General features: G+C 44.2%; 1 protein-coding gene across 3 annotated transcripts in view; it reads right to left on the reverse strand.

Annotated features, from left to right (window-relative positions):
• The window catches only part of ABL2 (ABL proto-oncogene 2, non-receptor tyrosine kinase), a 51,416-nt gene extending 40,640 nt beyond the window's left edge, over positions 1 to 10,776 (reverse strand). For all 3 annotated transcript variants that reach the window (XM_068951787.1, XM_068951788.1, XM_068951785.1), the window contains exon 1: positions 9,682 to 10,776. In XM_068951787.1, the coding sequence (XP_068807888.1) occupies positions 9,682 to 9,808 (127 nt within the window). In that variant the 5' untranslated portion in view covers positions 9,809 to 10,776. The remainder of the gene's footprint in view (positions 1 to 9,681) is intronic.
• Positions 10,777 to 24,963: the final 14,187 nt, after the last annotated feature.

A 24,963-nucleotide genomic window follows, 5' to 3' on the forward strand; every position in this document is an offset into this window, starting at 1 on the left:
TTAATATCAATAATATTCTAAAGAGCATGTGTAGGACATTCAGCAGTTGAAATGCCATGCTTGAAGAGCTTGATTTTTTTAACTTGAGATATCTTAAATTTGGGCCTGGGAAGTGCCAACTATTAGACTGAATTTTTCATGTGCTGGTTTATAGCTACGCCAAAGATGAAAAGACTTAATTTACAGGAGGAGAGGAACCACAAATCAGCTCTCAAACACAAAGGACACTGTTTCTCTCTATCTTGTACTGAAAGGAACCGTGGACACAAAGAAAGCTTTACGGTTAACCTGTGTTCCAAGAAGAAACTGCATTAAACACAAGCAGTGAGCAAGTCCGTGTTTACGCAATCCAGCTCAGGCCAGTATAAACTCAAGTTCTGCTGGGTCCAGTAATTTCACAGGGGGAGGGGGAAGGAAGCCATGCTACAAATTATTTCAGAAGATCTTCAAGGCTATTCTGATACGTATGGAGACTCCAATTCTCTCTTCCCAGATGATTTTAACTTGCATCAGTTTAAAAAGTTTGCATAAGCAAAGGTTTTTATTGCTAAACTTGCTATTGCTAAAAACAATCATCAGAGTTTCATTAATTGACAAGTTCTAACAATAAGTTGCTGGACTAGAAATGACACTTAAAATGACTTCTTTTGAAATCTATTCAAGGATAACCTACATTAATAATAGAAGGAAACTGGAAAAATGGTTAAAGTCCAGAGACACCAGTGTCATTGTATCTAGTGTCTGCTTCTGCTCTTGGCTTTTCTAAGCAGCAACACAAAATTGATATTCTCATCAGTTGCACACCCTCCCACAAGTTTCTGAATAGCAGCAGTAAAACTGAACAGTCTTGTTAACTCTATGACACTGCTGGTTAGCAAAATGAACCCATGGCCACAAAAGCTTTGAAATAATCTTGAGAAACCAAGCTGACTCCCCCGTAAGCTAAGGAAAGCCTCCTTATATTAATTTGTACCCTGGTTTTGGTTTGAAGGGTTATCCTCACAATCCAAGAGATACTAAATTAGAGTGCACAAAGAGCTTTTTTGGTTTTTGTCCAGAAAGCATATCCTTGCTCTGTGAAAGCCTTTCAGGCTCCTCATGTTTAGAATAAATAGAGAGGTAATACTAATTTACTGGGATACAAAATTTAAACAAACTTCTAGGCTAAGACCATGTTGAAACACGCAGAGATTTGTGATGAGAGCATGTTCTCCAGATTGCAGGCCCTACATGTTGACCCATTTTGGTGTCTACCACACAGGCATGCTACTCTGTAGTCAGTTTTTCCAGAAATCATGGGTTTAATTGGACCTAAAATGTGAAAAAAGGGAGCACTTCATGACCAGGGCTACGTAATACCAACGTAATAGCCAAACTTAAAGTTATTTCCTTCAGCCAGAAGAAAGCCTGACACCTCTTTCAAAATTAGCAGTGGTGCTCAGGACACTTAACCTGCAGCAAAAGTGATAGGCAACATCTCATGCCAGCCCACCAAAAGCCCCACCCATGAGCTTAGAAAGTACAGGTATTATTCTTGATTCCACCCCTGATACGAAGGGAAAAGGAGGAGGGGGTCTTATTGGTGGGTTTTTCCTTCTGAAAAGGTAAAGTCCTGAAAGTTAACATCTGGTTGTGCTCCAGCATCTCCTAAACCCTAATCTGTGTGGCCACTTGATCTTTTTGTGTCCGATGTCAGTCATCAGCTACTGGGGAAATCCCTCCTATTGGTATGCTACCCTTTTCAAGGCCTTCAAACAGTAATCCACCTCTGACTTTTCAGATAGTTCAGAAGGCCCACCTATCTCTTTCAACCGGTATTAGGCTTTAAAATACAATCTCAGGTATACCTATCTGCAAAGGTGAACAATCAAAATAAAACCTCCACTGTACTGAAAGGCGGTATTAGGGAGAAGCTGCAAGATCATTTTCTCCCTCTCATCTTTGCTCATTCCCGTTCTTTTCTCTCCAGCATTGTCTGTCTTTCTGGAAATTTTCTTCTCTACTGTTGTTCATCCTATATATGCTAACTGAGATGATGACAAAGAGGAACAGCAGAGGCACTTGATGCTTTGTGGCTGGAATTATTACAGGAGAAAGGAAGGAGAAATAGGCTGGCATGCACATATGGTCACAAATCCAGAACGTTCTGATCCTCCCTCCTCTAATGTGATTCCTAATTTGATCCCAATAGGAGCAGGAGATGGTGCTTATGTCTTTGTCATATGTAGCTTATACCAAAAAGAAGCTGCTCCACTATCATTTTAGTATTAAATAACAAACCAAAACTCAAAAAGAAAAAACCCAAACCAAACCAGTAACACTATCAAATTAAAGAAGGGTGAGGCAATGCAAAACTGTCCTATAAAAAGTGGTTTTCTCCTTCATTTCAAAGCAACGTTTCCTTCAATACTGTAGCCTCATTTTTCACATCATTGTTACCACAAAATACTTTCAAATTAACATAAATGAAGCTTAAAGTTTATTAAAACATGTAATTGTCTTTAACTGAACTACTGCAGTAAGATTAAGATTCTAAGGACAACATTTGCAGATAAAAATACTTTTTTCAGGGGCCAGGGCAGAGGGGACAGGAGGAGAAAAATGTCTTGAAGTCCAGTCTTAAAAGAAATGTATTTAAATGGCATTTCAAGAGCCAAATAAGCTTGAAATCAAACCAATTCAATTATTAGTGGCACATTTTTGCCCATCTTCACCTCCCCCAAAAGAGGAAAATTTTTTGTGCACTGTTTTTTGAAACTCCTGTCGTGGTTTAGCTGATACTGGAAAACCACCTTTCCTATTAAAAAGTTAACTTACACATAGTTGCAGATAGGCACCTCCCAATATGATTGCTTATGTCTCTCCATAAAGCCCACAAAGCAAATGAGACTTCCTAAGCAGATATTGCTAATATAACTAGGCTTTGTTGTTGTGGTTTATGGTGTTACCAACAGGAAGCCTCAATGGTTTTCTAAGTCACTTACTCTGCCGAGAATAATCTCTACGGATAGTACTGAGATCAGCCTTTAAAATAAAACAAAGTATTTCATAACCACAAAACCAGATGAATGTCAGGGACAATACAATCATGGTGAAAGAACTATATTACTTCCAATCCAGCGAGACAACTGTGTTAGCACACTTAGTGCAAGCTTTTCTTTCTTTCCTGTTCTGCTGAGAGAAAGAGAGTCTAGTGGTCCAAATAACTACGGGAAATTTCTTTACTAGTAAATACTCTTTTGAATGCTCTGAAGGAGGAACCTGTATGCCTATTTCTGCAGATTCACCTGCAGATCAAATCAAGGGACCATTCGCACTACAGCTACCAAGCTTTGCTTCATTCGCAATTATATACTGTTGAAAGAACTGCTAAACATTTGGCAAGCAATGATTTGGGATATCGGATTCAGAAACAGCTATAGTATAGGTGAGGTTTTAGTCAGAAGCCATCGATGCTTAGTCCTTTAAAATACAACCATATAAAAATTAATTCAGAAAGTCAAGTCACCAAGCAAAACCTAACGAACTGTACTATTTTTAATAACTTTCACACAGATCCCTACTTAGAATAAGCATAAAATTATTAAAATGCTGTTTCTTGTTCTATGTTAACTGGATTTTTTGCATAGTTTCTTATGAGCGTGAACTAGTCACCTATCAGCAGTGTTTAGAAGACAGCTTAAGGATAACAACTTCAGTTAACGTTGGAAACATTCAGTGGTGACCGCTAACAAAAATGGGCAAGACTAAGTCATACTAACGGTCATTCAGCTTTGTCTGTAAAACAAAGATCTAAAAAAGTATGATCTGACTTTAGCAAGGACTGGCTTGCTTTAGGAACAAACATGACATTTGCTGAAGTGGGTCACAGAACAGGTCACTTACTCTAAACACCAGTGAAAACATGATTTCAAGCCTACTCTCCCAGAATCTGTAATGAATACTAGCAATAAAATCTTCCTAAAGCCAGCTCCACAACAGCATCTCTAGGAGCTAGTCCAACTGTCTCCTAAGTCCAACTAGGTGTGAGCTGTCAGTCCAGCTACGTTAAAAAAGACGATATAAGCCACTTGTGCCGACTCCTTTTGTCTCCAGTATGCTCACTCAAAGTCACATTCCACCACTTTGTTCACTTGGCCATGTTCTTATATCAAAAAAAAAAAAAAAATTTGTAAAACATGGCACTTGCAAGCAATAGCAAGTTTGTGAAATATTGCTAGAACAACTTGTACCACACCATCTGCTACAAGTGGAGAGCTGAGAAATTAGAGAGATCTGCCTGGGCTTTGAAAATCGATCAAGGTAGTTCTGACTAACATGTTCTGAAGTAACTTCATTTCAGTCCTACCTTCTTAGTAGACCAAGTTCCCCTGTGTATGTGAAAAGAACATAGGAAACATTCATACCCCCAGAATTGTAACAGATCAGCAGGCTGTATTATATTGTCCCTTCCATGAAGCTGGTAGAGTCCTTTCACTTGTGAAATACAATTTGGGGGGGAAAAAAAAAAAAACCCAGCTTAAGACAAGGTGTGAAATGAGTATTGCACGCAACTGAATCTGCAGGAATAACTTAGATATCACAGTGAATGATGCAATAGAGAACACCAGGCCTATGATTTCATGTTCTACAGGAGACATTCTTCTGGACGCTTAGCTGAACTATCCTTTATTGCCCAAATAATTAGTTAGGAGAGTTATTTATACGTTATGGTCCCACAAGATTTGTGATTTACAGTACAAAGAGTCATGCACTGAATACAGTGATTATATTCCATCGGCACAGGGCATTTAGTGACAGGAAAGTCTGCAGGCACACAGCTCTGGCCCAAGCTTGCTGCGTTGCGCTGGGATGAAAAATAAAGAACGTTTTAGGAGGTCCACAAAGTACAGTTGTTAAACTGACCCTATTTTCTCTCCCTCTTTCCATTTTCCTGTATCCAACCCCTTTAGTTTCACTGAATTTCAAAGGGATAGTGTTATTGACGCCTCTCCCTATTTTAGAATGTTTTTTATCTTGCGGCGTAACGCTCCAACTGCCTTAGGGGAGCTTTAATGATAATTTTATTTTTTGAAGTATAAGTTTATCTTGCTTGACCTTGATGCACATAGGAGAAGGTTGCTAAACTCCTCCTCTAGAAAACAAAACAGGGAACAAATGTCCTGTGCCTGCTAGATCAAAAGCTCAAGTGTGGCAGAGCCTGCCACAACCCCAAAATATATCACCAAGGCAACTGTAGCAGTATTGCAAGCAGGTATTGCAAGGGCTTACCAGCCAAGATTTAAATAATCTGATTTTCCTCCAGTTTCCTACAACACTCAGCAAATCCTTTCGGAGATGAAAATCATGCTGAAGAGTAACTTGGTAAAGTAGGCAGTTATCACCGCTCTTCAACAAGAAAGAGCGAGCGTGTCGCTGTTCAGAGGTCATAAGAGGGGTCAAGCAGAGCCAGTGCAACTTGGAAGTTGTTGGTTGTCATTGGTTGTCCCCTTCCCCTCGAGGACACTACTGTAAAGATAGGGAAACCTACCTCCCTGTTCTCTCCCCATTTCTTCTCTAAAAGGCAAAGCAAGCTCATCCAGTAACAGCACCAAGTACTATTTTTCTTTCTTGGCTGCTACTGAATTAAATGTAAGAATGTGACCACAGCTAGTGTTTGCTGCAACTTCTCCTTGAGTTGCCTCTGCTGTACTAATGAATTTTGAGGCACTGTAAATAGGACCACTAGTGTTTGAACAGTTCTTCAATTTACACTCCTCCTTTCTAGTACATTTTTAGCAACTAAACAGGCTTGATGATCCATTGGTTGTTTTTATAAGTCAGAGATTATGCGCTAGGAATGCTAGCAGTGAGGCGCTTTGAAGGACTAATTCCAAAAGGCTGCAAAATCCACAATAACCTTTTGCATCTTGGGGAACTCTGCTCCATCAGTAACAAATTACGCTAGTGTATCAGCTTGTTTAGGGTTTTTCTGCTCGACTTCTTAGCAGTGCTCACAGAATTCAATGCTACGGTGAACTGAAACCCCCAGGGAGTCTAGGTGTCTGTTCTCACAATAGCATAGCAGGGTACCACAACGCAGACTTCCTTTACGCAGACTTTCCATAAAGCAGAAAGCCTCTTTAAAGTCCTTGCTTCTTCCAAAAAGGCGTACGGGCACTACCTACTTGTGCATATTTGTACTGCCGTCTCCTGCGCAACTCAAGCTATTGGATGGAACTTCTGTAATGTACAAAACAAGCTTGGGACAAACTGGTTGAACCCAATCTCACAACTTTTCAAGGACAACTGCACTTGCAGTTAGCTGCATAAAAATGCCACTGTCTCAGGATTTTTGTAGCACAACGTAAGAGATTTTACACCATTTTATTGATCTGAGACAAACTGTTCTTCGAAATCCTGTAGCAAAATGGGTCTAAGGTGGGAAACGTTGTCTACTTCCATCCTTTTTCGTAAAAGGCCCAGAAGAAGAAAAACGCTCAGTTCAAAGAAAAAGTTCAAAGAAGAACTTTGGCAAGAGTACTTAGCAAGGTTCACTTTGCTCCTGACGCAGCCTAACATCAAATCTGCCAACATGAGCTAAAGCAGGGAGGGATTTATACCTGTAAGGGTCTAGCCCAGCCAACTGGCTATCTTGCTCGCGTCAATGAATATCTCAAGGGAAGCCGAGGAAGGTACGTAATCCAGGCTCATTCCTAGGCTGGCTGGGTTAGTCACTGGAGCCTATGCTCCTGTGCTTTTCCATCACTTGTCATGTACTGTAATACTTCCCACAGGAAACAGGATGGAAGGTCAGGTTCAGAAAGAAACGGTTAGAAAAGAAGAATCGAGTAATATCGCCAGCAACCGGGCTCTCCACAAAAGAAGCGGAGCTCCTAATGAAAACTAGCAGGAAATCAGGTTAAGTAAGACAGGAAAAGGTCAGTAAATGAAAAATAAGAATAGAAGTTAGTGAAAATACTCTCTCGGACCAGGGGAAGTGAGGATCACAAGAAAACATTTTCTCTGAGAAAGGAAGTTAACTCCTGATTCAGGAACACCACAAAAAGCTTTGGTCATTGCCCAAGCCAAATGTTTAAATAGGCACCCAACATGGATGAGCATTTGCTATAGGTTATTCATAGTGAGTTAAGCTGTTTATCACCCATTCCTAGTGAAATGTACATGGGCTCAGGGGTCAATTTAAGAGTGCTGAGGTATTCTCTAAGATGGGATGGGGGTCTGAAGGCTGCACCTGCAACTCTCGGAAGCTGGACTGTCAGCAAAAGGCTTTTCCTTAAGACACAATATAGCCTTTTATTCTTTTAGATTAGTTTCAATAGACGAACCGTCCTTTACTACTTGCAAAGAAATTAACAGAAGCAACAAAAACCCAAGTAAAATGATATTTATCAGCCTACTGCTGATGCAGATAAACTATGCAATATAAATGGTAATTATTTTAAAAGTTACAAACACTGTATCGTAGAGAAATGCTCTCTTTATATGCCACTGAACAATCTTATTCAGAGCCTGTTTGTGTTCAAGGCTCATTCTTGTTTCTAGCTCTACATAAGACAGAGCAGAGTGCCGGACAGAGCACGCAATTTGTCAAGTCGTCTTGGTATACGTGCGTGCTTAAAAAAAAAAAAAAAAAAAAAAGGCTTTTATCTTCATTTCCCATTTGTACAAGTAAATAATTCTCCCTACCTTCTACCTTTAAAATTGAGTAGGGCAGCGGGAGGAGCAAGAATAAGTTTTTCAGGATCCTGAACTAATTTATTACTAAAACGTGGAGAAATGAAAAGATGCCCTGAGTCAAGAAAATCCTAACTGTGTTTCTCTTAAGCAAGTACAGGGCCCCACCTGCTGTACCATACTTTCCACAGATGTCCTTTCTGTCCTTCATCGTACACTTGTCTTGTAAGAGCAAGAACATAATAGCCATCTTTGCTACCAAAACGCTAAAAGATGATGTCATTAGTGAGGGTATTCTAGCTGCTAAGTCATGCTTAGCAGTCTATACAGCAGTTTTGCTTGCCTACTAAAGACTTAGGCTTCAGCATACTGAAAAGAACCAGGGTAAGCGCATAACTGAGACCTGCTCCTAACGTTGTGAATTTACAGTATTATTCTGGCTTTCAGTAATGTTTCTGCCAACGTGCCTTACAAAAAAATGCAAATGCGGTGAAGACAAACATAGTAAAACATGGTGTTGATGACTCTACAGCTAAAAGACGAAATACAACAGTAATCCTTAGCTTTAATTGCAGTAATAGCAGGTCAGACATTTCAGCAACTGTGGATTTCTGTTTTGGTTTTGAAGTTGATAGTGCTCCCTGAACTCAAAAGCTGTGATAACAGTGAGAATTTAAGAACCAGATTTAGTGCTGCACTCTTGTTTTGATAGATACTTACGTGTCAGCAGTCACAGCAGATGATATTTACATTTGGGCTGCCGGCTGCATGTTCCTTAATCTTTTTGCCTGCGCTCATTCTATTGAGCGAAGAAAAACATGTATTGTCACGAGCAGCCTTGTTCTATAAACACTGACATCTCTCTCCACCTAAAACATGCCAAATCAATGATGCTCTCAATAGCCAAACCAGTTCTTTAGGATCAGAGATGCATCAGCCCAACACCTATTTTCAACATGGTTGCCAAGGCAGGCAGGTTTCAGTTTATTATACCTTCCCAAACTCACGCATTACAGCAAGAAGCTGCCAAAATAAAGATAATGAGTAGAAAGCATAGAAAAGTTATAAAAGAGAGGGGATATGAAGTTCTGGGCCCCTCCTGAGAGAGGTTAGAGAAACGAATCACGTTGCACTTAACGCATCTGGTGTCGCTTCACAGCATCGAGCAGGGGAACGGCCGGGCAAGAACTACCCCGGTGCGAGGGCAGCTCTAACGCTCCAGCCGAAACGCAGCCGCCTGCCCGGCCGAGGGCTGCGGGGGCTCGAGAGCGAGGAGGGCGAGTGACAAGCGCCTCAGCAAACAAGAGAGACAAAGATGAGCTTGCGAGCACACGCACCGCTGCTCTCTGCGCACCGAGCCGGGGGCTGGGCGCCGCTGCAATGACAGCCGTGGGCACCGGCGGGGGGGGGGGGGGGGGGGGGCGCTTTCCCTCCGCGGGGGCCGGGGCGAGGTCGGGGTCCGGGTCCGTCGCCGCGCCCGGCGCTCCCCTCCCCCCCGCCAAGGCCACAACAACAACAAAAGCCGGGTGGGGGTGGTGGTGGTTGGGGGGGGGGGGGGAGAGGAGGGCGCCGCGGCCCCCTTCCCCCCCCCCTCCTCCCGGGACCCCCCCCCCCCCCCCGCCCCGGCGCGGCCCCTCACCGTGCTGCGTGAAGATGTTGAAGCCGCCCTCGGCCGTGCGGCCGGCCGCCTCCCGCCTGCGGCCCGCCGGCCTGGCCGCGCTGCTCCCGCGCAGTCCCCGCGCCGCCGGCGGCGGCTGCTGCTGCTGTGGCGGCGGCGGCGGCGCCTGGAGCCCGGCGCCCGGCTCCCCGACGCGGCCCACCTGCTGCCCCATCGCCGCGCTGCCGGCCGCGGCCCGCGCTCACATGCCGCCGCCGCTGCCCGGCCCGGCCCGGCCCGGCCCGGCCCCCCCTCCCCGCTCCTCCCCCCTCCCCCCCTCCCCGGCGCGGCGGCTGCCGCCCGCCTCGCCTCGCCGCCGCCGCCGGGCGCTGCGGCCTGGGACTCACGGACTCGCCCCCTCAGCCCCCGCCGCCGCCATCTTAACCACAGAGAGCTCCGGCAGCGGGGACAGAGCGGCTCCCGCAGCCACCTCCGGTCCTCCCACCACCCCCCCCCCCGCCGCCCCCTCGCCATGGCCGCCGTCCCGCTGCCTCGGCGCGGCCGGGGGTCGCCTGCCTTGCGCAGCGTTTCCCGCTGGCGGGGGGAGCCGTGCGGGGCCGGCGGGGGCAGTGCCGTTCCCGTCCCTTCGCTGCCATGTGTCGCTGCGCGGCCGAGGCCCGAGGCGGCCGCTGCCCGGCTCGGCCGAGCCGCTTCCTTGGCGGGTTTAGGGACAAAATGCAGGTGTCTTTGCTGCCGCGCCAGCTTCCTCACGCGTGTCCCCGCCTAACCCCCCGCCCGCGAGAGGATGTCCCCCGCGGGTGGGGGTCTGCAGGTCGGGCCGTGAGGGCCCCCCCGAAGACCCCCGGCTTGGCCTAAAAACTGAACCGCGACAAGCCTGCCGCCGGCTCCGACCCGAGTTTCTGCCTTTCCTACAAGCAAAGAATGAGGAATCCAAGCAGAGACGAGGTTTTAACCCCCCGGGGCCGCTTTCCCACCTGCTGGAGCGGGTTGGACCCGGCCTTGCAGAAGGGGAAGCCGTGCGGCGACGCTGCAGCAGCCTTGGCGCCCGGGCCGGCTCTCTCCTGCGGCGGGCGCGCTTCGTGTTTCGCTGCTCGCCGGCCCCAGCCCTCGTGGTGACGGGAGCTTTGACCTGCTCTCCTTGCCTTCCTTGGGTTCTGGGAGGCGCAGCGGCACGAACAACGCCAGCGCGGCGGCCAGGTGCGGTTGGCGGCCGCCTCTGGTCATCAGGCGGCCGAACCGCGCGCTCTGTTCTGCAAGTCGTTGGCGTGCGGTTAAACTGCCTCCTTTCGGCTTCTCTCCTGCCAGCAGAAGGCTTTCCAATTCAAAGCAGAGGAGGGGAGGTTTCACCCTGGAAAATAAAAAATAAAATAAAATAAAAAAACCAAACCCATCGGTCGTGTGGCTGTTTAGAGGACTGAGATGTTTGGAAGTATTTCTCTCTCCAAGCTAACTACAATTTCAGCAATGCATTGGCAATGTTTGCTGCTTCAGGGATGAGCCACAGTGGCGCTCATCTCAGTACCCGCCACATCACTAAGAACTGACGTGACAATGACAAGTTGGCTCCATAACACTCGGAGCCAGCCAGCCTCCAAGGAGCCACAGCAAGCGGCGTCCCGCTTCCTTTGTGTGGGTGTTCTGGGGCGGGAAGGTCAGGGAATACTCTGTGTGCTCCATGAAAGTGAGCTTTTTTACGCAAAATCTTTAGCAACACTTTTAAGGTCATAGTCTGCCTTCTCAGGGTCAAGAGGTGCTACCAAAGTGCTCTCCATACTGACATAAACTCAAATTGTGCCCTGCTGCAACAGCAATTCAGCCTGAAAAGGGGGTGGTTCATCCCACTGGGCTGGTGTGTGCTCTGACGCAGCCTAGAATAAATAAGAGTGAGGCAGCGCATCGGAGCCAGAAATGCTTTAACTTACTAAACCAATGGACTAAGAACATGGTGGAGATCAGGAATTACCGACAGGCTTGCTAATAACACACGACAAAACTGTTCTTAAAATAGCACTGGGAATATCTGGGATGTTGCATGGGGGTACGTCCCGCCGAGTCCCAGGACCTAGCTTGGACGTGACTATGTGAATATGAACAGAGGGTTTCTCTGCAAGACTCTTCAAATGGACAGTCTCAAGCAGGGTTGGCCCACATGGGTAAACTCTACAGTGGAGATATTTCCTGGTCTCATTCCAGCCAGAATTTGCAGGGCTGGCACTTAAAATGGTTTGCCTTGTAAACAAAATGTACGTTCTCTGGAGACTGTAGAGAGACAACAAACGTAAAACTGCCTTGTGCCATTTACAGTTGCCTTGTAGGATAGAACAGCTCTTCAAAATAAACAGAAAGCATATTTTTCTTTCCTAATGCCTTTTATACACAGTTCCCAAAGAACTATCCAGAGGAAGGCCATTAGCGTTTTAAAAGAAGATGTCAATATCAAGAGACTGTTATACTTAAGTGTGCTAAAGAGAATTGAGTTTCTTGCTGTTCTTATTCCTCAGATCTCATGAAATCCCTCATTCTCCGTTTCAGTAGCTTGTGTGCGTGTAACAGCTCAGCGTGGATTACGTTAACGTTCGATCGCATGGAACTTCTCTGACCCACAGACGCATCTTACTGGGCGTGGAGTCAGGTAGGGGCTTGTGAAACGGCCTGTTGCAAGGGGAAGGGGGCTACAGAATGGTTACTGTCCGCTAGCGTATAATTGTACTTTTAAGACCATGCTGTACCTTATGTAGTTAGCTTCTAAATTGGTGCCCCAGCCGTTGCTGGTTGTGGACAATGCGCTGAACAAGCGGTGCCCTCAGAATGTATGGTCCTTGGTCCTCTCAACAACATCTTTTTAATGTTATCGTTTCTGGTGGCCCCACACAACAGCAGGCGATGTCGAGCCCTGGTTGAGGACCACTCTTCTAGATTGTCTGCTAGAAGAGCAATGGGGATATAAATGAGAAACTCCCCAAACTGAAAATTACTTCTTGCTACTGAGTCACTGATGACATTGAGTCACACCATTTCTTATCATTAAAATGGGGCTGATAATTATTTACTTCAGAGGGTGCCATGGTTATAAATTATGCGACGATTGCAAGGTGCTTTGAAGAGGTAAAATCTGTATCAATGCTGCCTGCTATTATCAGCTGTGATGTTACCCAGCTCATGTAGCGTTTGGAAGAGGTTGTTTCTCAAAAGGTAATGTCTTTTGAAGAGGTCTGGCGGCATGCATTTAACTAGGCATCCTAGCAGTTAGTGCCCTCCTGACAGTTTTGGGCTTCCAGTCAATCTGTTGTCTCATGAGCTGTTCGAATAAGGGATAAAAGGACCGAGGAACAAAGGCAGCATTGAGATTACAGTGATATGCCTGACCAAAAATGTGATATTTCTAGAATCACTTCTGAACTGACTTGAAATATTCTCCACATATGCATTTCTCAAAGTTTCTTGAGCAACTCCGCATCCACAGCATGTTCCAAAAATCACACTGTCAAATAATCACTGGCTGAGCAGTGTTACATGCTCCGCGTTACATGTCACGGACTCATTGCTGTCACTGTCACTTGCCTGAAGTGTGGTTTCTGTGCCAGAAGCAGCCTGTGGATAAATTGGAGACTCCTGAGCCTAAGCATTGAGTCAACGGGGCAGCTCCTGTTTGTAGCTCCCGAAAAATTAACTAGTGCTACTCTGTCAGTGGCTTTAAAATTAATTCTGGGAGTAACCTTTTCTCTTCTTCCAGCTCATATTCCTTCTGTGTATCAAAGCTACACAGAGAAACAGACTTCTGTTAAACATTTAGCTGGTCTTGAGGACACGGATGGCATTAAGTGACGTATTTGTAAAGTGCCCAAGACAACGCAGGCCTGGTCACAACTGAGGCATTCGAAGAATTCTCAAGAGTAAAGGATACTGTTACATGCACTTAACACGTCAGGATTTTTTGCTTTTATTGCAATTCCAGAACAAATCCTGGAAATCAGGGCCGTCTAATTCCCCTGGGATGTCTGCAAAGGCAGTGTGTAATGTCCACTAGATGGCCCCTGGCGTTGCTGCTCAACGTACCTGGAAACACTCCGGCCTTCCCCTGCGCAACACCAAGCAGCGCCTTCTTAGTCTTAAGCAAGGGGTCCTGGGGAAAGACATTAAAAAATGCATAGATATAGAAAGATTTTAAAATCTAGACCGATAATGGCTTTGTGACATAAGGTTAGTTACTGAGCTCTCCACTAAACTCTGAAAGCTTTTAATTGCTGAGCCGTTTCAAAGGAGACCGTCATTTCTGGATGAAACATGCACAAGCACTCACTGTTTCCTCTTTGTCTGTCTTTGACTGACAGCTCTTAAAATGTACTGTCTACATGAATCTGTCATGGCACAGTAGTTAGTGTTTCATTGTTGCCTTAAAAGTTATTTTTAATCATTGTTATGCTTTAAATGAGAATTTGTGTACAGTGCATGAAAGATAGCTTGCGGTACTCACATGCCTGTTTAGTGAGGGTCTGTAAGCATAAAAGCTTTCCCAGGAAGTAGGGTTTTCGAACAGATTTAGCCCAACAGCACAGAGAGGTTCACATGCAGCCCTTGACTGATGAAATTTCCTCCGTGAATAGCTGTTCTTTCTTCCACCATAGTTACAATGCAAACTCTCCGTACACATACACCCTTCCCCAAAAAGCTGTATCACACCATCTCAGCCCTTCTCCCGAAAATCCTTCCGCCTTTCTAATGAAAGGTGCTACCAACCTTTCGTTATCTCTTTGATGCTGCTTCAGCATAATCCTCTTTCAGGCCGCTCTCTTCCGACACAACCGACTACTACTTTTTAAACATTGACATGCGGGGTAGAGAAAGCGAATCTGGGGCTGTGCGTGGAGGAATGAAAGGGCCTAGTTGTACTACATTGTAGTGGGAAAAAATCAGTGTGACTGTGTGTAGCGAGCTCACTACAGCATGTCAGGTACCCTGATTCTTCATTGATTTGCTCCTGTAGTTTTGTGTTAGGTATACTATGTGAGTGTCCAGCCTCACTGTGTCATAACAGTGTGTAACTGGTCATTGTGTATTTATCCATCAACTGCAAGTAAGAAAGCATGAACTGCTCTGAGGTTTTGCATGAATTATACTCATTATGGTACCTCTTCATCTCTTCATAGCCTCCGCCAGAGCAGAACTAGAGTGGGGGAACATGGAATAAGCAGAATATAGGACTTCTTCAGTAGCTGTTTTCCTGTCTGATATGTTTGTCTGAGTACTGCAGCTGCACGCCCTTCCCAAGCATCTGTTTAAGGCACGAATGGTTGTAGAAGGGTATGCTAATGAGAGCATTAGGAAAGTTGTTTGTTTGCCTCTTTCTGCGGAAAATGATGCCTCTACCAAGCAAAAACGATGACAAGTCTCTGCATCTGCTGGGAATTGCAAATTAGTACTCAGCTTGCACAGTGTGATCACTGATAAAGTACATATGCTGAGGTAATATGAGGTCCCTCGACAGCACTGGTGATGATTCAGGCTTTTAGGCATTTGCCTCCAGGCGAGTCAATAGAAGTGGGTTTTTTTTTTGCTACCAGAGTTCCAGGGTTTCCTTAATTCCTGTTTAGGAGCCTAATTTTTTTGGTTCCTAGTTTGAAATTTTACTGGCTCATTGAACAGTGAGGGATCTCTAGTTTGCAGATGGAAGCTTTTCTTCTGGTGTTTTCTGCTTTTATCTCCCTGAAAGGTTTGCAGCCAGAAAGCTGACATTTAAGGTATAGTAAATGCTTTGGAGCACGGTACTATAGCGTGTATCTCCATCAATGCATCTGAGGCACAACTCATCCCGTCTTAGATTCCTCTGATGACTACTCTACTGCATTTGAATTCGAAAAAGCACCACGATAGTCCAAAACAAAATAAGGCTACATTAGTCAGAGCTAAAATATTCTTAGAGGAGTCTCTCAGAAAATTTGGTACGCTTCCCTCTGATTTCGGCTTATGCGCGAGTTTGTGGAAGCATGGTGGATTCAGGTCTTTCCTTTCTCTTTGCCTGAGATTGCTTTTCCAAGATGTGCATCTAAAAGTAAGGTGAAGTTAAGACTTAACCAGCACTTCCTTTCCCTGCCCTTTGCTTTACAAGCAAGTTTTCCCTTGTGCTTCCTTCACCTCTATCTTCTTTCTAGCGTCCTCAAGCTCTTGCTCCTGTTCAAAGCCCTTTGCCAACCAGGGAGGTTCTCAGCACCTTCACTTCTCTTTTCTAAGTTATACTGAAAAACGTATCTCCCAATATTGCCCTTCTTACAATAATTAGTCTCCCTGTTATTGCTTTCCTAGTATTATTTTGAATTGTACACACTTCTGAATTTCGTCTTTGATCTTGTAAGGAAGTCTGAGGGCACAACTTCTTGCAGGATTGGTGCTCTCTGTTATAAATTTAGGGTGGCAGGGATCCAGCCGTTCTGGACTGCTTTGGTAAATATCCATATGCCTGTATGCACTATACAATAGTCCTAAATAATTAAATCACTTTTTTAAAGTCAAATTTAGTCTGAATTACTGCTATTGTTTCATTCTACAAAGACCTGATAGATTCTTCCTTGGCAGGCTTTTTTATTTAATTATGCAAGAATTGTAAGTGATTACTTTGTCTTTTAAATGGCATTCTGTTCCTGCCTCCTACTGTAATATAATATTAAATATCCCTGCTTTCCAGTTTTCAGATTTATTTCTTTTTAAAATATTTAGTAGTGTGAAACTACTTTAACTAAAGAAAATAGAGCTTGTAGGAGAAAGCGTCAGGGTTTTTTAGGATGTTTGTGTGAATGTATACGTATGCCTGAGTGCACAGAATAGAATGGTATCCAAGAGATCGGCATATACATTTGTAATCAAATCTCAGTTAAGTTTAAAACTTGTTCCTTCTGTTAAACATGCAAACATTTCTATTGTCTTTGCAAATTCTGCTTCTCTGCTCATGACCAAATCTTTCAGAATATGCATCAGCCCAAATCTTCTGATCAGGCTCTTAATGTGCTTTGTGTGGCCTTTATTTAGACTGTAAACTTGCTGAAGTAGGAAATGTCTTACAAAAAACTACTACACTGTCTCATTTCACATCCAAATTCTTCTTCCATACCAGCTGTGTGTGTTTGCCTAGCAGCAAGTCTTCTGTTAATGAATGACTTGTTCTCATTAGCTTGTCAGGCTGGATATGTAGCCTGTAGTTCCCGCTCCTACAGAACAGTGCTCCTTCCCGTGTAGCTTCTGGTAAATCAAATAATGAGATATACAAAGCCCTGTGTCTCTGAGTTTGACCTTTGTACTTTTAACCGTTAACTAATGCAGAATGCCAATATAAAGCAACTAACTGATGGTTAAATATATTTAACATAAGCAGAGCCGTGTGGACTGTCTGGTTGCAGGCTTTACCATTGTCTGCCACTTCTAAGCTTTCTTTAAAAAGGGGGAAAAGTAGTTCCCTGATCCGCAGAGCCGGAGGAGTTGCACGCTCTAGATTCGTGTTGTGAAGCTGAGGTCCAGAGTGGATTCTCTGATACCTTGGAGAGTTTCAAAACTTTACTGGACGATGCTCTGAGCAGCCCTATTTTAAACTTTGAAGCTAGGCCTGCTTTGAGCAGGAGACTGGACTACATGAACTCCAGTGATCCCTGCCAACTTAAATTGTTCTATAATTCTAATAAAAGCTGAGTTCAACTGCAGGTTTCCTCCATTCAGAGCGCTATTTAAGACTCTGTCCTCTAACCAGGCTAACTTTTTCACAAAACTCACGGGAAGTGAATATCTCGAGGACCTCTCTCTCTCATCTGATTGGGTAAAATTGGCCAACAGGTTCAAAAGTTATTGGAGCTAAAAGGCAGGTAGGCCAGACAGACAGATACGCCCTTCCCCACAAACATACACAGGGCAACTGTGTAAGCCTTGTTGCCTTAAGAAAACCTTTCTTCCCTTTATGTTTGTGCAGAAAACGTGTCAAATGCGCATCTAATGAGGCCTGAAGTCATGCTACATACTCCCAGGTGCAACCAACCTGAAAGGATACCTCCCTAGAGTCAACAGCACATTTCTTACGGCTGAGATATTTACTGTGCCTCTGAGCTATGCAGAGAAGTTGAGACATTTAACAGTGAAACACGGGCATCTTCTTTCTGGTGGAGATTATATCATTGTGCTTACACAAGTGTATATTTAAGTGTGCCTGCTGCCTCATCCGTCACCACCAGCAGACATAGATTCAATACGTCTGTTACCTATCTTGTCTTCCTCAACTTTCTCATACCCCAGAGTGACAGAAAGGGGTCTTTGACCCCAACATGCTAAAGACCACCTGTCTGGCTGTCCTTCCCTTTTTGTCTTACTCTTTTTTAAGATTTGGTCACGCTACAAAATTACCTTGAGTGATCTGTCCTCAAGTTTTTCCCATAGGTCCTTGTGATAAAGGACAGACATACTATGCATTAAAAATTTGTGCTGCTGGGAGAAAAGTTGTTATGACCTGAATGCACTGCGGATTGTATGTGATTCCGAGATTTCTGTCTACCTGAACCAGCTTCACCCCCTCCCCAACATCTTTCTGCAGTGGTTTAGTTGTATAGCTTCAGTCCACCATACTTGTCTGATCAGCTGAACGACTCCTTCTGCAGTGATGGCAGCAGATTATTCTATTTCCTTCCAGCTTGCAGAGAACACACCTGTCTCCCTCTGCTTTTGATGGCCCTGGAAAATGCTATTTTTGTGTTCCTGAGAAAGAGCTTCAGAGCACTTCTATTTTCTGCCTCACAAGGAGGCAGAAACTGTGAAATTATCAGCATCCTCTGTGTTTGTACATTCGCTGGAGCTGTTATACTGTGCAGTCTGAAATAGAGATTTGCCTCAGGGATTTGCTAATGATGCATTCAGTGTCAGCATGGCACACGCTCGTTCCTGGGGAGTTACTGAATTAGCATTTACAGTTCTACACTTTTCGTCTGAGTATATGAATCCCTCGATTTTCCCCCAGCACAGAGGTCCTGTGTGTTGGATTCTCTTCTTGTAACATCTCGTTTGGAATAACACCAGAGAGCTTTCAGCTTGGATCCTTGCTCCTTCAGACCATGGACTACAGTAGCATCAGATCAGTGAATTCTCCCACAGCTTGATGTCTGATCAGCGGGGCAGCAGAGTGAAATGAGGTCATTAGGCACATTTTCATAATAATAAAGCAAAGGCTTCTGCACTGGAGATGGGTGATCGCTGTTGTGGGTGCTGGAAGCCTTATGCCGCTGGGTGAATGAGCTTGTGAATAGGAAGCAAGGAGCAGACACATGGTGAGGAAAGCACAAGCGGAGAAACTGTGGGGAGCAAGCACTGCTGGTTGTCTTGATGGTGCTGACTCGGGTCCACGCTGCAGAGAAATGGCAATGAGTAAAGGATGAAGTGAACTCACTCAGGGTTTACCCTGTACTCTCGTTAGTCTGTCAATTCATGTTCCTCCAGCCACTTTATGCAATGAGGGAATTTTTTTGTGTGGGCAAAGGTTGAACTAACAGGAAGACTTTTACTATATTTCATATTAACTTGCTAGCGAAGACAAGACTTCTCTTGCATGACCTGCATGCCTGAACTCAGAATCCCTCTCCTGGGCCTGCCATCTTCAGATTTAAATCCTTTAAACAAGCTCAAGTTTTCATCTCCTCATCCATGTTTCCAAAGCATGTAAGCCTCAAGGCACTAGGCCAACAACGGAATATTGCTGAACACAAAGATGTTTTTGTAACCGCATCCACTCAGCCCCATGCAGATCAACTGCAGCAAGCCCTGCAGATTGCTTCACCTCTCAGTGTTGTTCCATTATAATCTCCAACTTTTGCTAGTTGTCAGCTGATAGCAAAAGCTCCTCTTTCAGAGCATGGTTTTGTAACTCCGATCCTTTTGTTTTTCCCCTTTGAAAATTCTGTTGAGAGCTGCCAGAGACTCAGCTGTGACATAGATCTATCTGAATTCAGGGTTTTGGAAGAGTTCTTCACGCTTGTCATCTCCTTCAGTAAGCACTGCATTGTACTAAGTCTGTGCCTTCTTTACTGCTCTACTTGTTGCTATGGCCAGAGATGCCAAGTTTCAGTCTGATTCTTTTGGGAGACTAGACATGACTAGATAGAAGTTTGGATTTTCTTTTTTTTTTTTTTTCGGTTTGGTTGATGCTCTTGGCCCCTACAGTTTTCTCACTTACCTTACCATCATCCAAAACTTCTTTCCAAGGCAGCTTGGAGTGAAAGCACTGCCTTCTCCAGTCCCTCAGCTTGTAAAACCGACAGCAGTCCCCCCTTTGCCTGTATCAGACAGGCTTCGGCAGAGAACCAAGCAGGGAGAGAACACATGCATATATTCCCTCTCTAGCCAGGTATTTCCAAAGTCAGGGAGAAGTAAAAAGGAACAGATGGAAATGGCCTTGAGCAGTGAGGAGGGAAGTTTTTTGGCAGGAGAGCTACAAATGCATGGTGTTTCAATGCATATCAAGCTTGATAAAGGCTCTCACAGAAGGGAAAACAGCAGGCCTTGCTGCGTCATTACCATGGAAACAGCCAAAGAACTGGTTGGACAGATTTAGAAATGTCTCCTGCTTGGGACCACTTTCAGTAGATGTCATCTATCTTTGCAGACGTTACAACAAGGTGGAAAAGAAGAAATGCCTGACATTGAAAGCTGAAAGCATGTTTTCTTTCTTAGTGTGTAATAAAGAGCCAGTCTTCCATGGCTTTATGAAGATACTTGCTGTCCTCTGAGAAGTACGTCCTACTTTTGAGGAGGATGATTTTTCCTCACATCCTCTTACTTTTGGGACTTCCGTTATCTTTAGATCTGCCACTTCTGACATTATGATTCTAGCTGCCATGTTGATGCTTCTGGATTTCTCTATAGTGTGCCCTGTATATCTTGTAAACACTGGCTATCTAAGCTACATTTCTCTGTAACTTCTCTCCTGGATAACCCTAAGGATTTCATTTTCCCACAAAGAGAAAACCTGGGTGCTTTGTTCTCATGATACCAGCTGAATAGTTTTTTTTCCTGCACCTTTCAAGTTCAATACCTTTCCTCTTGCCTTATCATGTTATTTCTGAAGACTGTAAAATAAAGACTACCAAAAAAATCATCTTCCGACTCATGTTGGAATATGCCCTCACAGCCCTGTCCCTAGAACCTGCTTCTGTTTCTAGAACTGGGAAGCAGAGAAAGCTGTGGAAATCTCACATGTTAGAAAAGTTAAAATGTTCATTACTGCACATAGGAAATTATTAGCCTCCATAACATTCCAAAAAATGGAATAGGTAGGACCGTATGATTACCTGCAAACAACTGTCTTTTCTGGCCTAGTCATTACATAAGCCCTAATTCTCCCCCACGTTTATCAGCAGTCAGTGGATTTACACTGTTACAAAACCAATGGGAGATGAGGGAATGGTAGGCAGTACTGGTTTACACTGTTTTGTCCACCTGTGCATCTTAGCAGCTATGGGGAGAATTGTAGCAAACTATTTTGTATTTACATTGAGAAAAAGGATGTAAATTATCGTGAAATATTGAGAGGAAGAGATTTCTGGTCCAAAGCAACTAACCAATGGATGTTATTGGCAAGCCATGCTAGCTCCTCTTCAGCTCTAGGCCTTTCTGTATTAGAGAAATCCTCAGTTGTTTCTGAGATGCACTGTTAGGTTCCCTTTGTTGCAGAAGAAACACCACCAAGAGGATATAGGAAGGCCAGAATCATCTTTCAGAATCTTATCACATGATATTTACATCCCTTTTTTTTTTAATATACCTGTTTGTTCACTTGTGCAGTTGTTAAATTCCTATTTCTGTTTTGCTTTCTCCTTATTTGTAATATGCCAGTAAATTCCCCTTTCAAGCTAGCATTTGGACTGCAGACCAAATTTAGGACATCTGAAGTGTTTATGGACTGATGTCTAAAAGGATCAAAACTCAGACTCATAGCAGGCAGAGTAAGATGTTAACTGCCTAGGAGAGAAGGCACCTAGCCATCTGCATCCAGACCAGGGCCACACAACAGGCTATGAGGGCCACCAGAGCTGCAATGAGCGGATGGACCTAAGGAGTAGTAAGCAGGCAGTATACTAGGTGTAAAATGTCTAGTCTTCTGCCTAGTGTGTCTTACTTTCACGTGGAAAGGTCCCAGCTCTACAACATAGATGGCAATCTGTGGAGTCACAAGCAACATGTACAGTGGCTACTGTAGGAATGGGAAGGAGAGCCTAGCCAAATTCAGTGCTGTGTTTCCACAAAAAAATATTTAGAAAGCCCTTAAAAGCAGATGAGTCAATACCATTAACCCGACCTGTTTGTTCTGGAACTAATCTCTGAAGACACTCTTCCAGGGTTGACTGCACATTTCATGCAGTGCATTCCTGCTGAAACAACTTCAGAGACTCTCTCATTGAGGTGGTTTCAATTCTTTCATGCAATTTTAATAAGCAGCGGAACATGCTGCAAAATAAATCCGAGGCTGGTTTGAGCTGGTGCCCCAAGGAGAATGATTATAATAGAATAATGTGGTTGGGACCCTGATGAAATTGTTTCTGAGCCTAAGAGAGAGGAAAAGCTGGCTGTGTTATGGGAAGTAAAGAACAGTTTCAGAAAACACAGCTCAGCTTAGCAGGGTTACCCAGTAATTACACCTATACAGATTCAATACTGTTCCTAATTTGGTGCTCAGCAGATTAGGAGGATCTCCTTGTTAACTGTACTCAAGAAATAACCTTCTCATTAAAAAAAAAAAAAAAAGCTATTACACTAGCCCAGGTGGCAGGATTACTCCTATTACTTCAAAAATGGTAGGGAAAAGGAAAATTATTTGCTCCTCAGAAAATAACGCGGGTTTCCCCTTTTCATACTTGAGCAATGAAATCACAGCAATGAAGTTGGCTGATGCGTCTCCTGTGTGGTCAGGTCAAGAAGTTCGAGGCTTGATTTGCTGAGCTCTGAGCGGAGGCCAGCAACCTGCTGGCGGCAGCAGGGTTTTATGCTTTCACAGGACCATTTCAGTTCAGGAGCAAGAAGTGGTGTGTTGCTTGAGTAAGGATACCACTGCCCTCTGCTGAAAGAGATGAGCTTGCTTCTTTCTGACTGTTCCATCTGCCAGCGTAAACTGCGACTTTATTGCTTGGAACGTAACTGCGCAAGGATTTGCGCTCTGAAGTCGGAGTTTGATTCCTGCTGCTTCTGTCTTATCCCAGAAGTCTGCTCAGCTCAATCTCTGTCAACAAATATTTTGAAAACTATACGCCTCACACAAAGTAAAGAGGAGCAAGGGTAATTACACGCAAAATCTTGATACGTTGATAGTAGCAACTGTGAAAACTTGAACCTGAGCTTTAAAAAGTAATCTTTAAGATTTATAAATGCATCAGACATCCTCAACAATGTGATATCTGCTGGAGCTCGTTTTAGGTCCTCTTGCCAAAATTCAGTCATGCATTACTGATCAGTCTGAAATCCTCTACAGTTTCTTAAATGTCACTTTTTGTAACGGCAGCACTTGCCTATTTGAGTTTTGGCCTCAGTCTTACATCAGTGTCATTTTGTCTGGTTATGCTGGAAAAACGGAAGCTTATTCATCACTACACTTACAGCCAACTTTAGATTTTATGTCTAAGTTTACTAGCATTTTATTATTATTCTAGAGAAACGTTAAAAATACTTGTACCACTTGAGGGAGCTCTTTCATTTATACAGCAGAACATTGCTATGGTGCATGCGTTTGTTTCCATTACTGAGAAATTATAAACTTAACTTTTAAGCAATAAATTACAGGAAATACTACACTATATCAAAATATGTGAAAGTATTGACGCTCTTGGATGGCTGACTATAAAGGCCAGATAGAAGTTTTAAAGGAATGAATTGTTCGAGCTAAAATCAGCGGCAATAAACACAGGCATCAGAAACCACCACAGCTACTTAGTACCTGAGACGACTGACACCAAAAACCCTCAAATAGAAAATAAATCTGAGTTACACAGAATTAAAAATAGGCAGCGTTAATCACATCTGTTTTGCAACCGTGCCAAGAATGGCAGAAAGGAACAGGACGAGACACAGATTTTCTAGCGGAGATGTGAAAGCCTCAACCCTTTGCCTCCCTCCTCTGCGGACCCCACCTCTCTAACACTGGCCGGTACAGGCCATGCTGCTGCCTCGCACGCTGCCTCCGCTCGGCTGCATGGACCCCCTTGCTTCCGCCATCAAAAGGTGGATGTAGCCACCCACCCTGGGCAGAACGTAAGAATAAACACAAAGGCTTTTCTTTATGCTCCCTCTGAGCTGGTAAGTACGAGGCAGACAGCCAGTGACCACTGCATCACCAGTCCAAGTGCTGATACATAACATGCACACAAAATCAGGGAAAAGGAAAAAGAGAAAGAAGAAGAGAGGAGGACTGGAGACAAGCTGCAGAAATCAAGGGGGCAGGGGTGGCTGCCTGGTGCTGGGTGAGGTGAGAGCAAGCGAAGTTCTCATAAGCAAAGGGCTGCAAGGTCGGGGCACAGCTTCCCACTGTCAACAAATGGAAACGACCCCGCCGTGATTCAGCCAGGAGCCCTCAGGAGCAATGGTGGTTTGGCAGTCACTGAGCAATTGAGCACCTAGCAGGATGAATGTAAAGTAAGACTCCTGGAAAAATCAAGATCACAAGCACATTGGTGAGAAGCAGAGTTCGTGATGTAGCTGGAGGAGTTTTTTTTAAGAGGGGCTAATATGAGGGCACCTCTGTCTTGCCTCTTAAAGGGCAAGAATAAGAAAAGCAAATTCATTAGCCTGGCAGGTTGTGTCCACCTTTCATTCTGATAAAGGTATCTCCGTCCAGAGCTAGAGTTTTACTAATTTGATGAAAAAGTGTCATGAACAGCGTATTGATCTTTAGGGAACTCTTGGAGGTTTTTTTTTGTTGTTATTCTTTTTGTTCTTTTGCAGTTGCTCACCCAGCTCATGTTGGCACCACCTCTCAGTGCAGACGACTGGCGCAGAATTTTCAGCATCAGAGCACGGATGATTACGTATAGCCTGACTTTAGAGTAGCTCTAAGAAATGTGTTAAAATGGGCTTCCAGCAGTTGGTGGCTCAGTTATGTGAAAATTCCCAGTGGTATCATCCGTGCAGCTATTTGCATGTTCGCAATGATAGGACTTGGCTTTTAATGTTTACAGCAGTTTTCCTACTAAGCAGCGTGAAAGATGGGTGTGGATTAATATTGCAAACAATTATTGCAACCTAAATCTCTTCCAGATTTTTCACTCAGTGGCTCTGCTCAGAGTCCCCAAAGATTATTGAAAACAAAGTCCGAAGAGCCCCAGCAGAGTTAAACATTTAAAAAAATGTTTCCCAGGTATGCGTTGGTCAAAACAAATTTGTTTTACCAGCAGAGAACAGGGCTGATAAGGTGAAACGTGACAGACACTGTGAAATATTCTAAAACCTGGTCGTAGCTTTGGGACAGCCTGTCAAGGTGTATCTAAGTAAGTAAGTGCGCATAGTCCGGCCTGGAAGTCATGAAAAGAGGGAAAGATATGTGCCTGCTGGTAGAAAGTTAGTCATTTAGTTCTCCCTCTTTCGGGAATACCTTCCCATTTGCACTTGTGAAATGCAGCTCCTGAAAGGTTACTGGAGGTTGTTTGCTGTTGAGGCAATCCAGTGAC

This window comes from Struthio camelus, chromosome 8, assembly GCF_040807025.1.
Source record: "Struthio camelus isolate bStrCam1 chromosome 8, bStrCam1.hap1, whole genome shotgun sequence".
Classification (NCBI taxonomy): domain Eukaryota; kingdom Metazoa; phylum Chordata; class Aves; order Struthioniformes; family Struthionidae; genus Struthio; species Struthio camelus.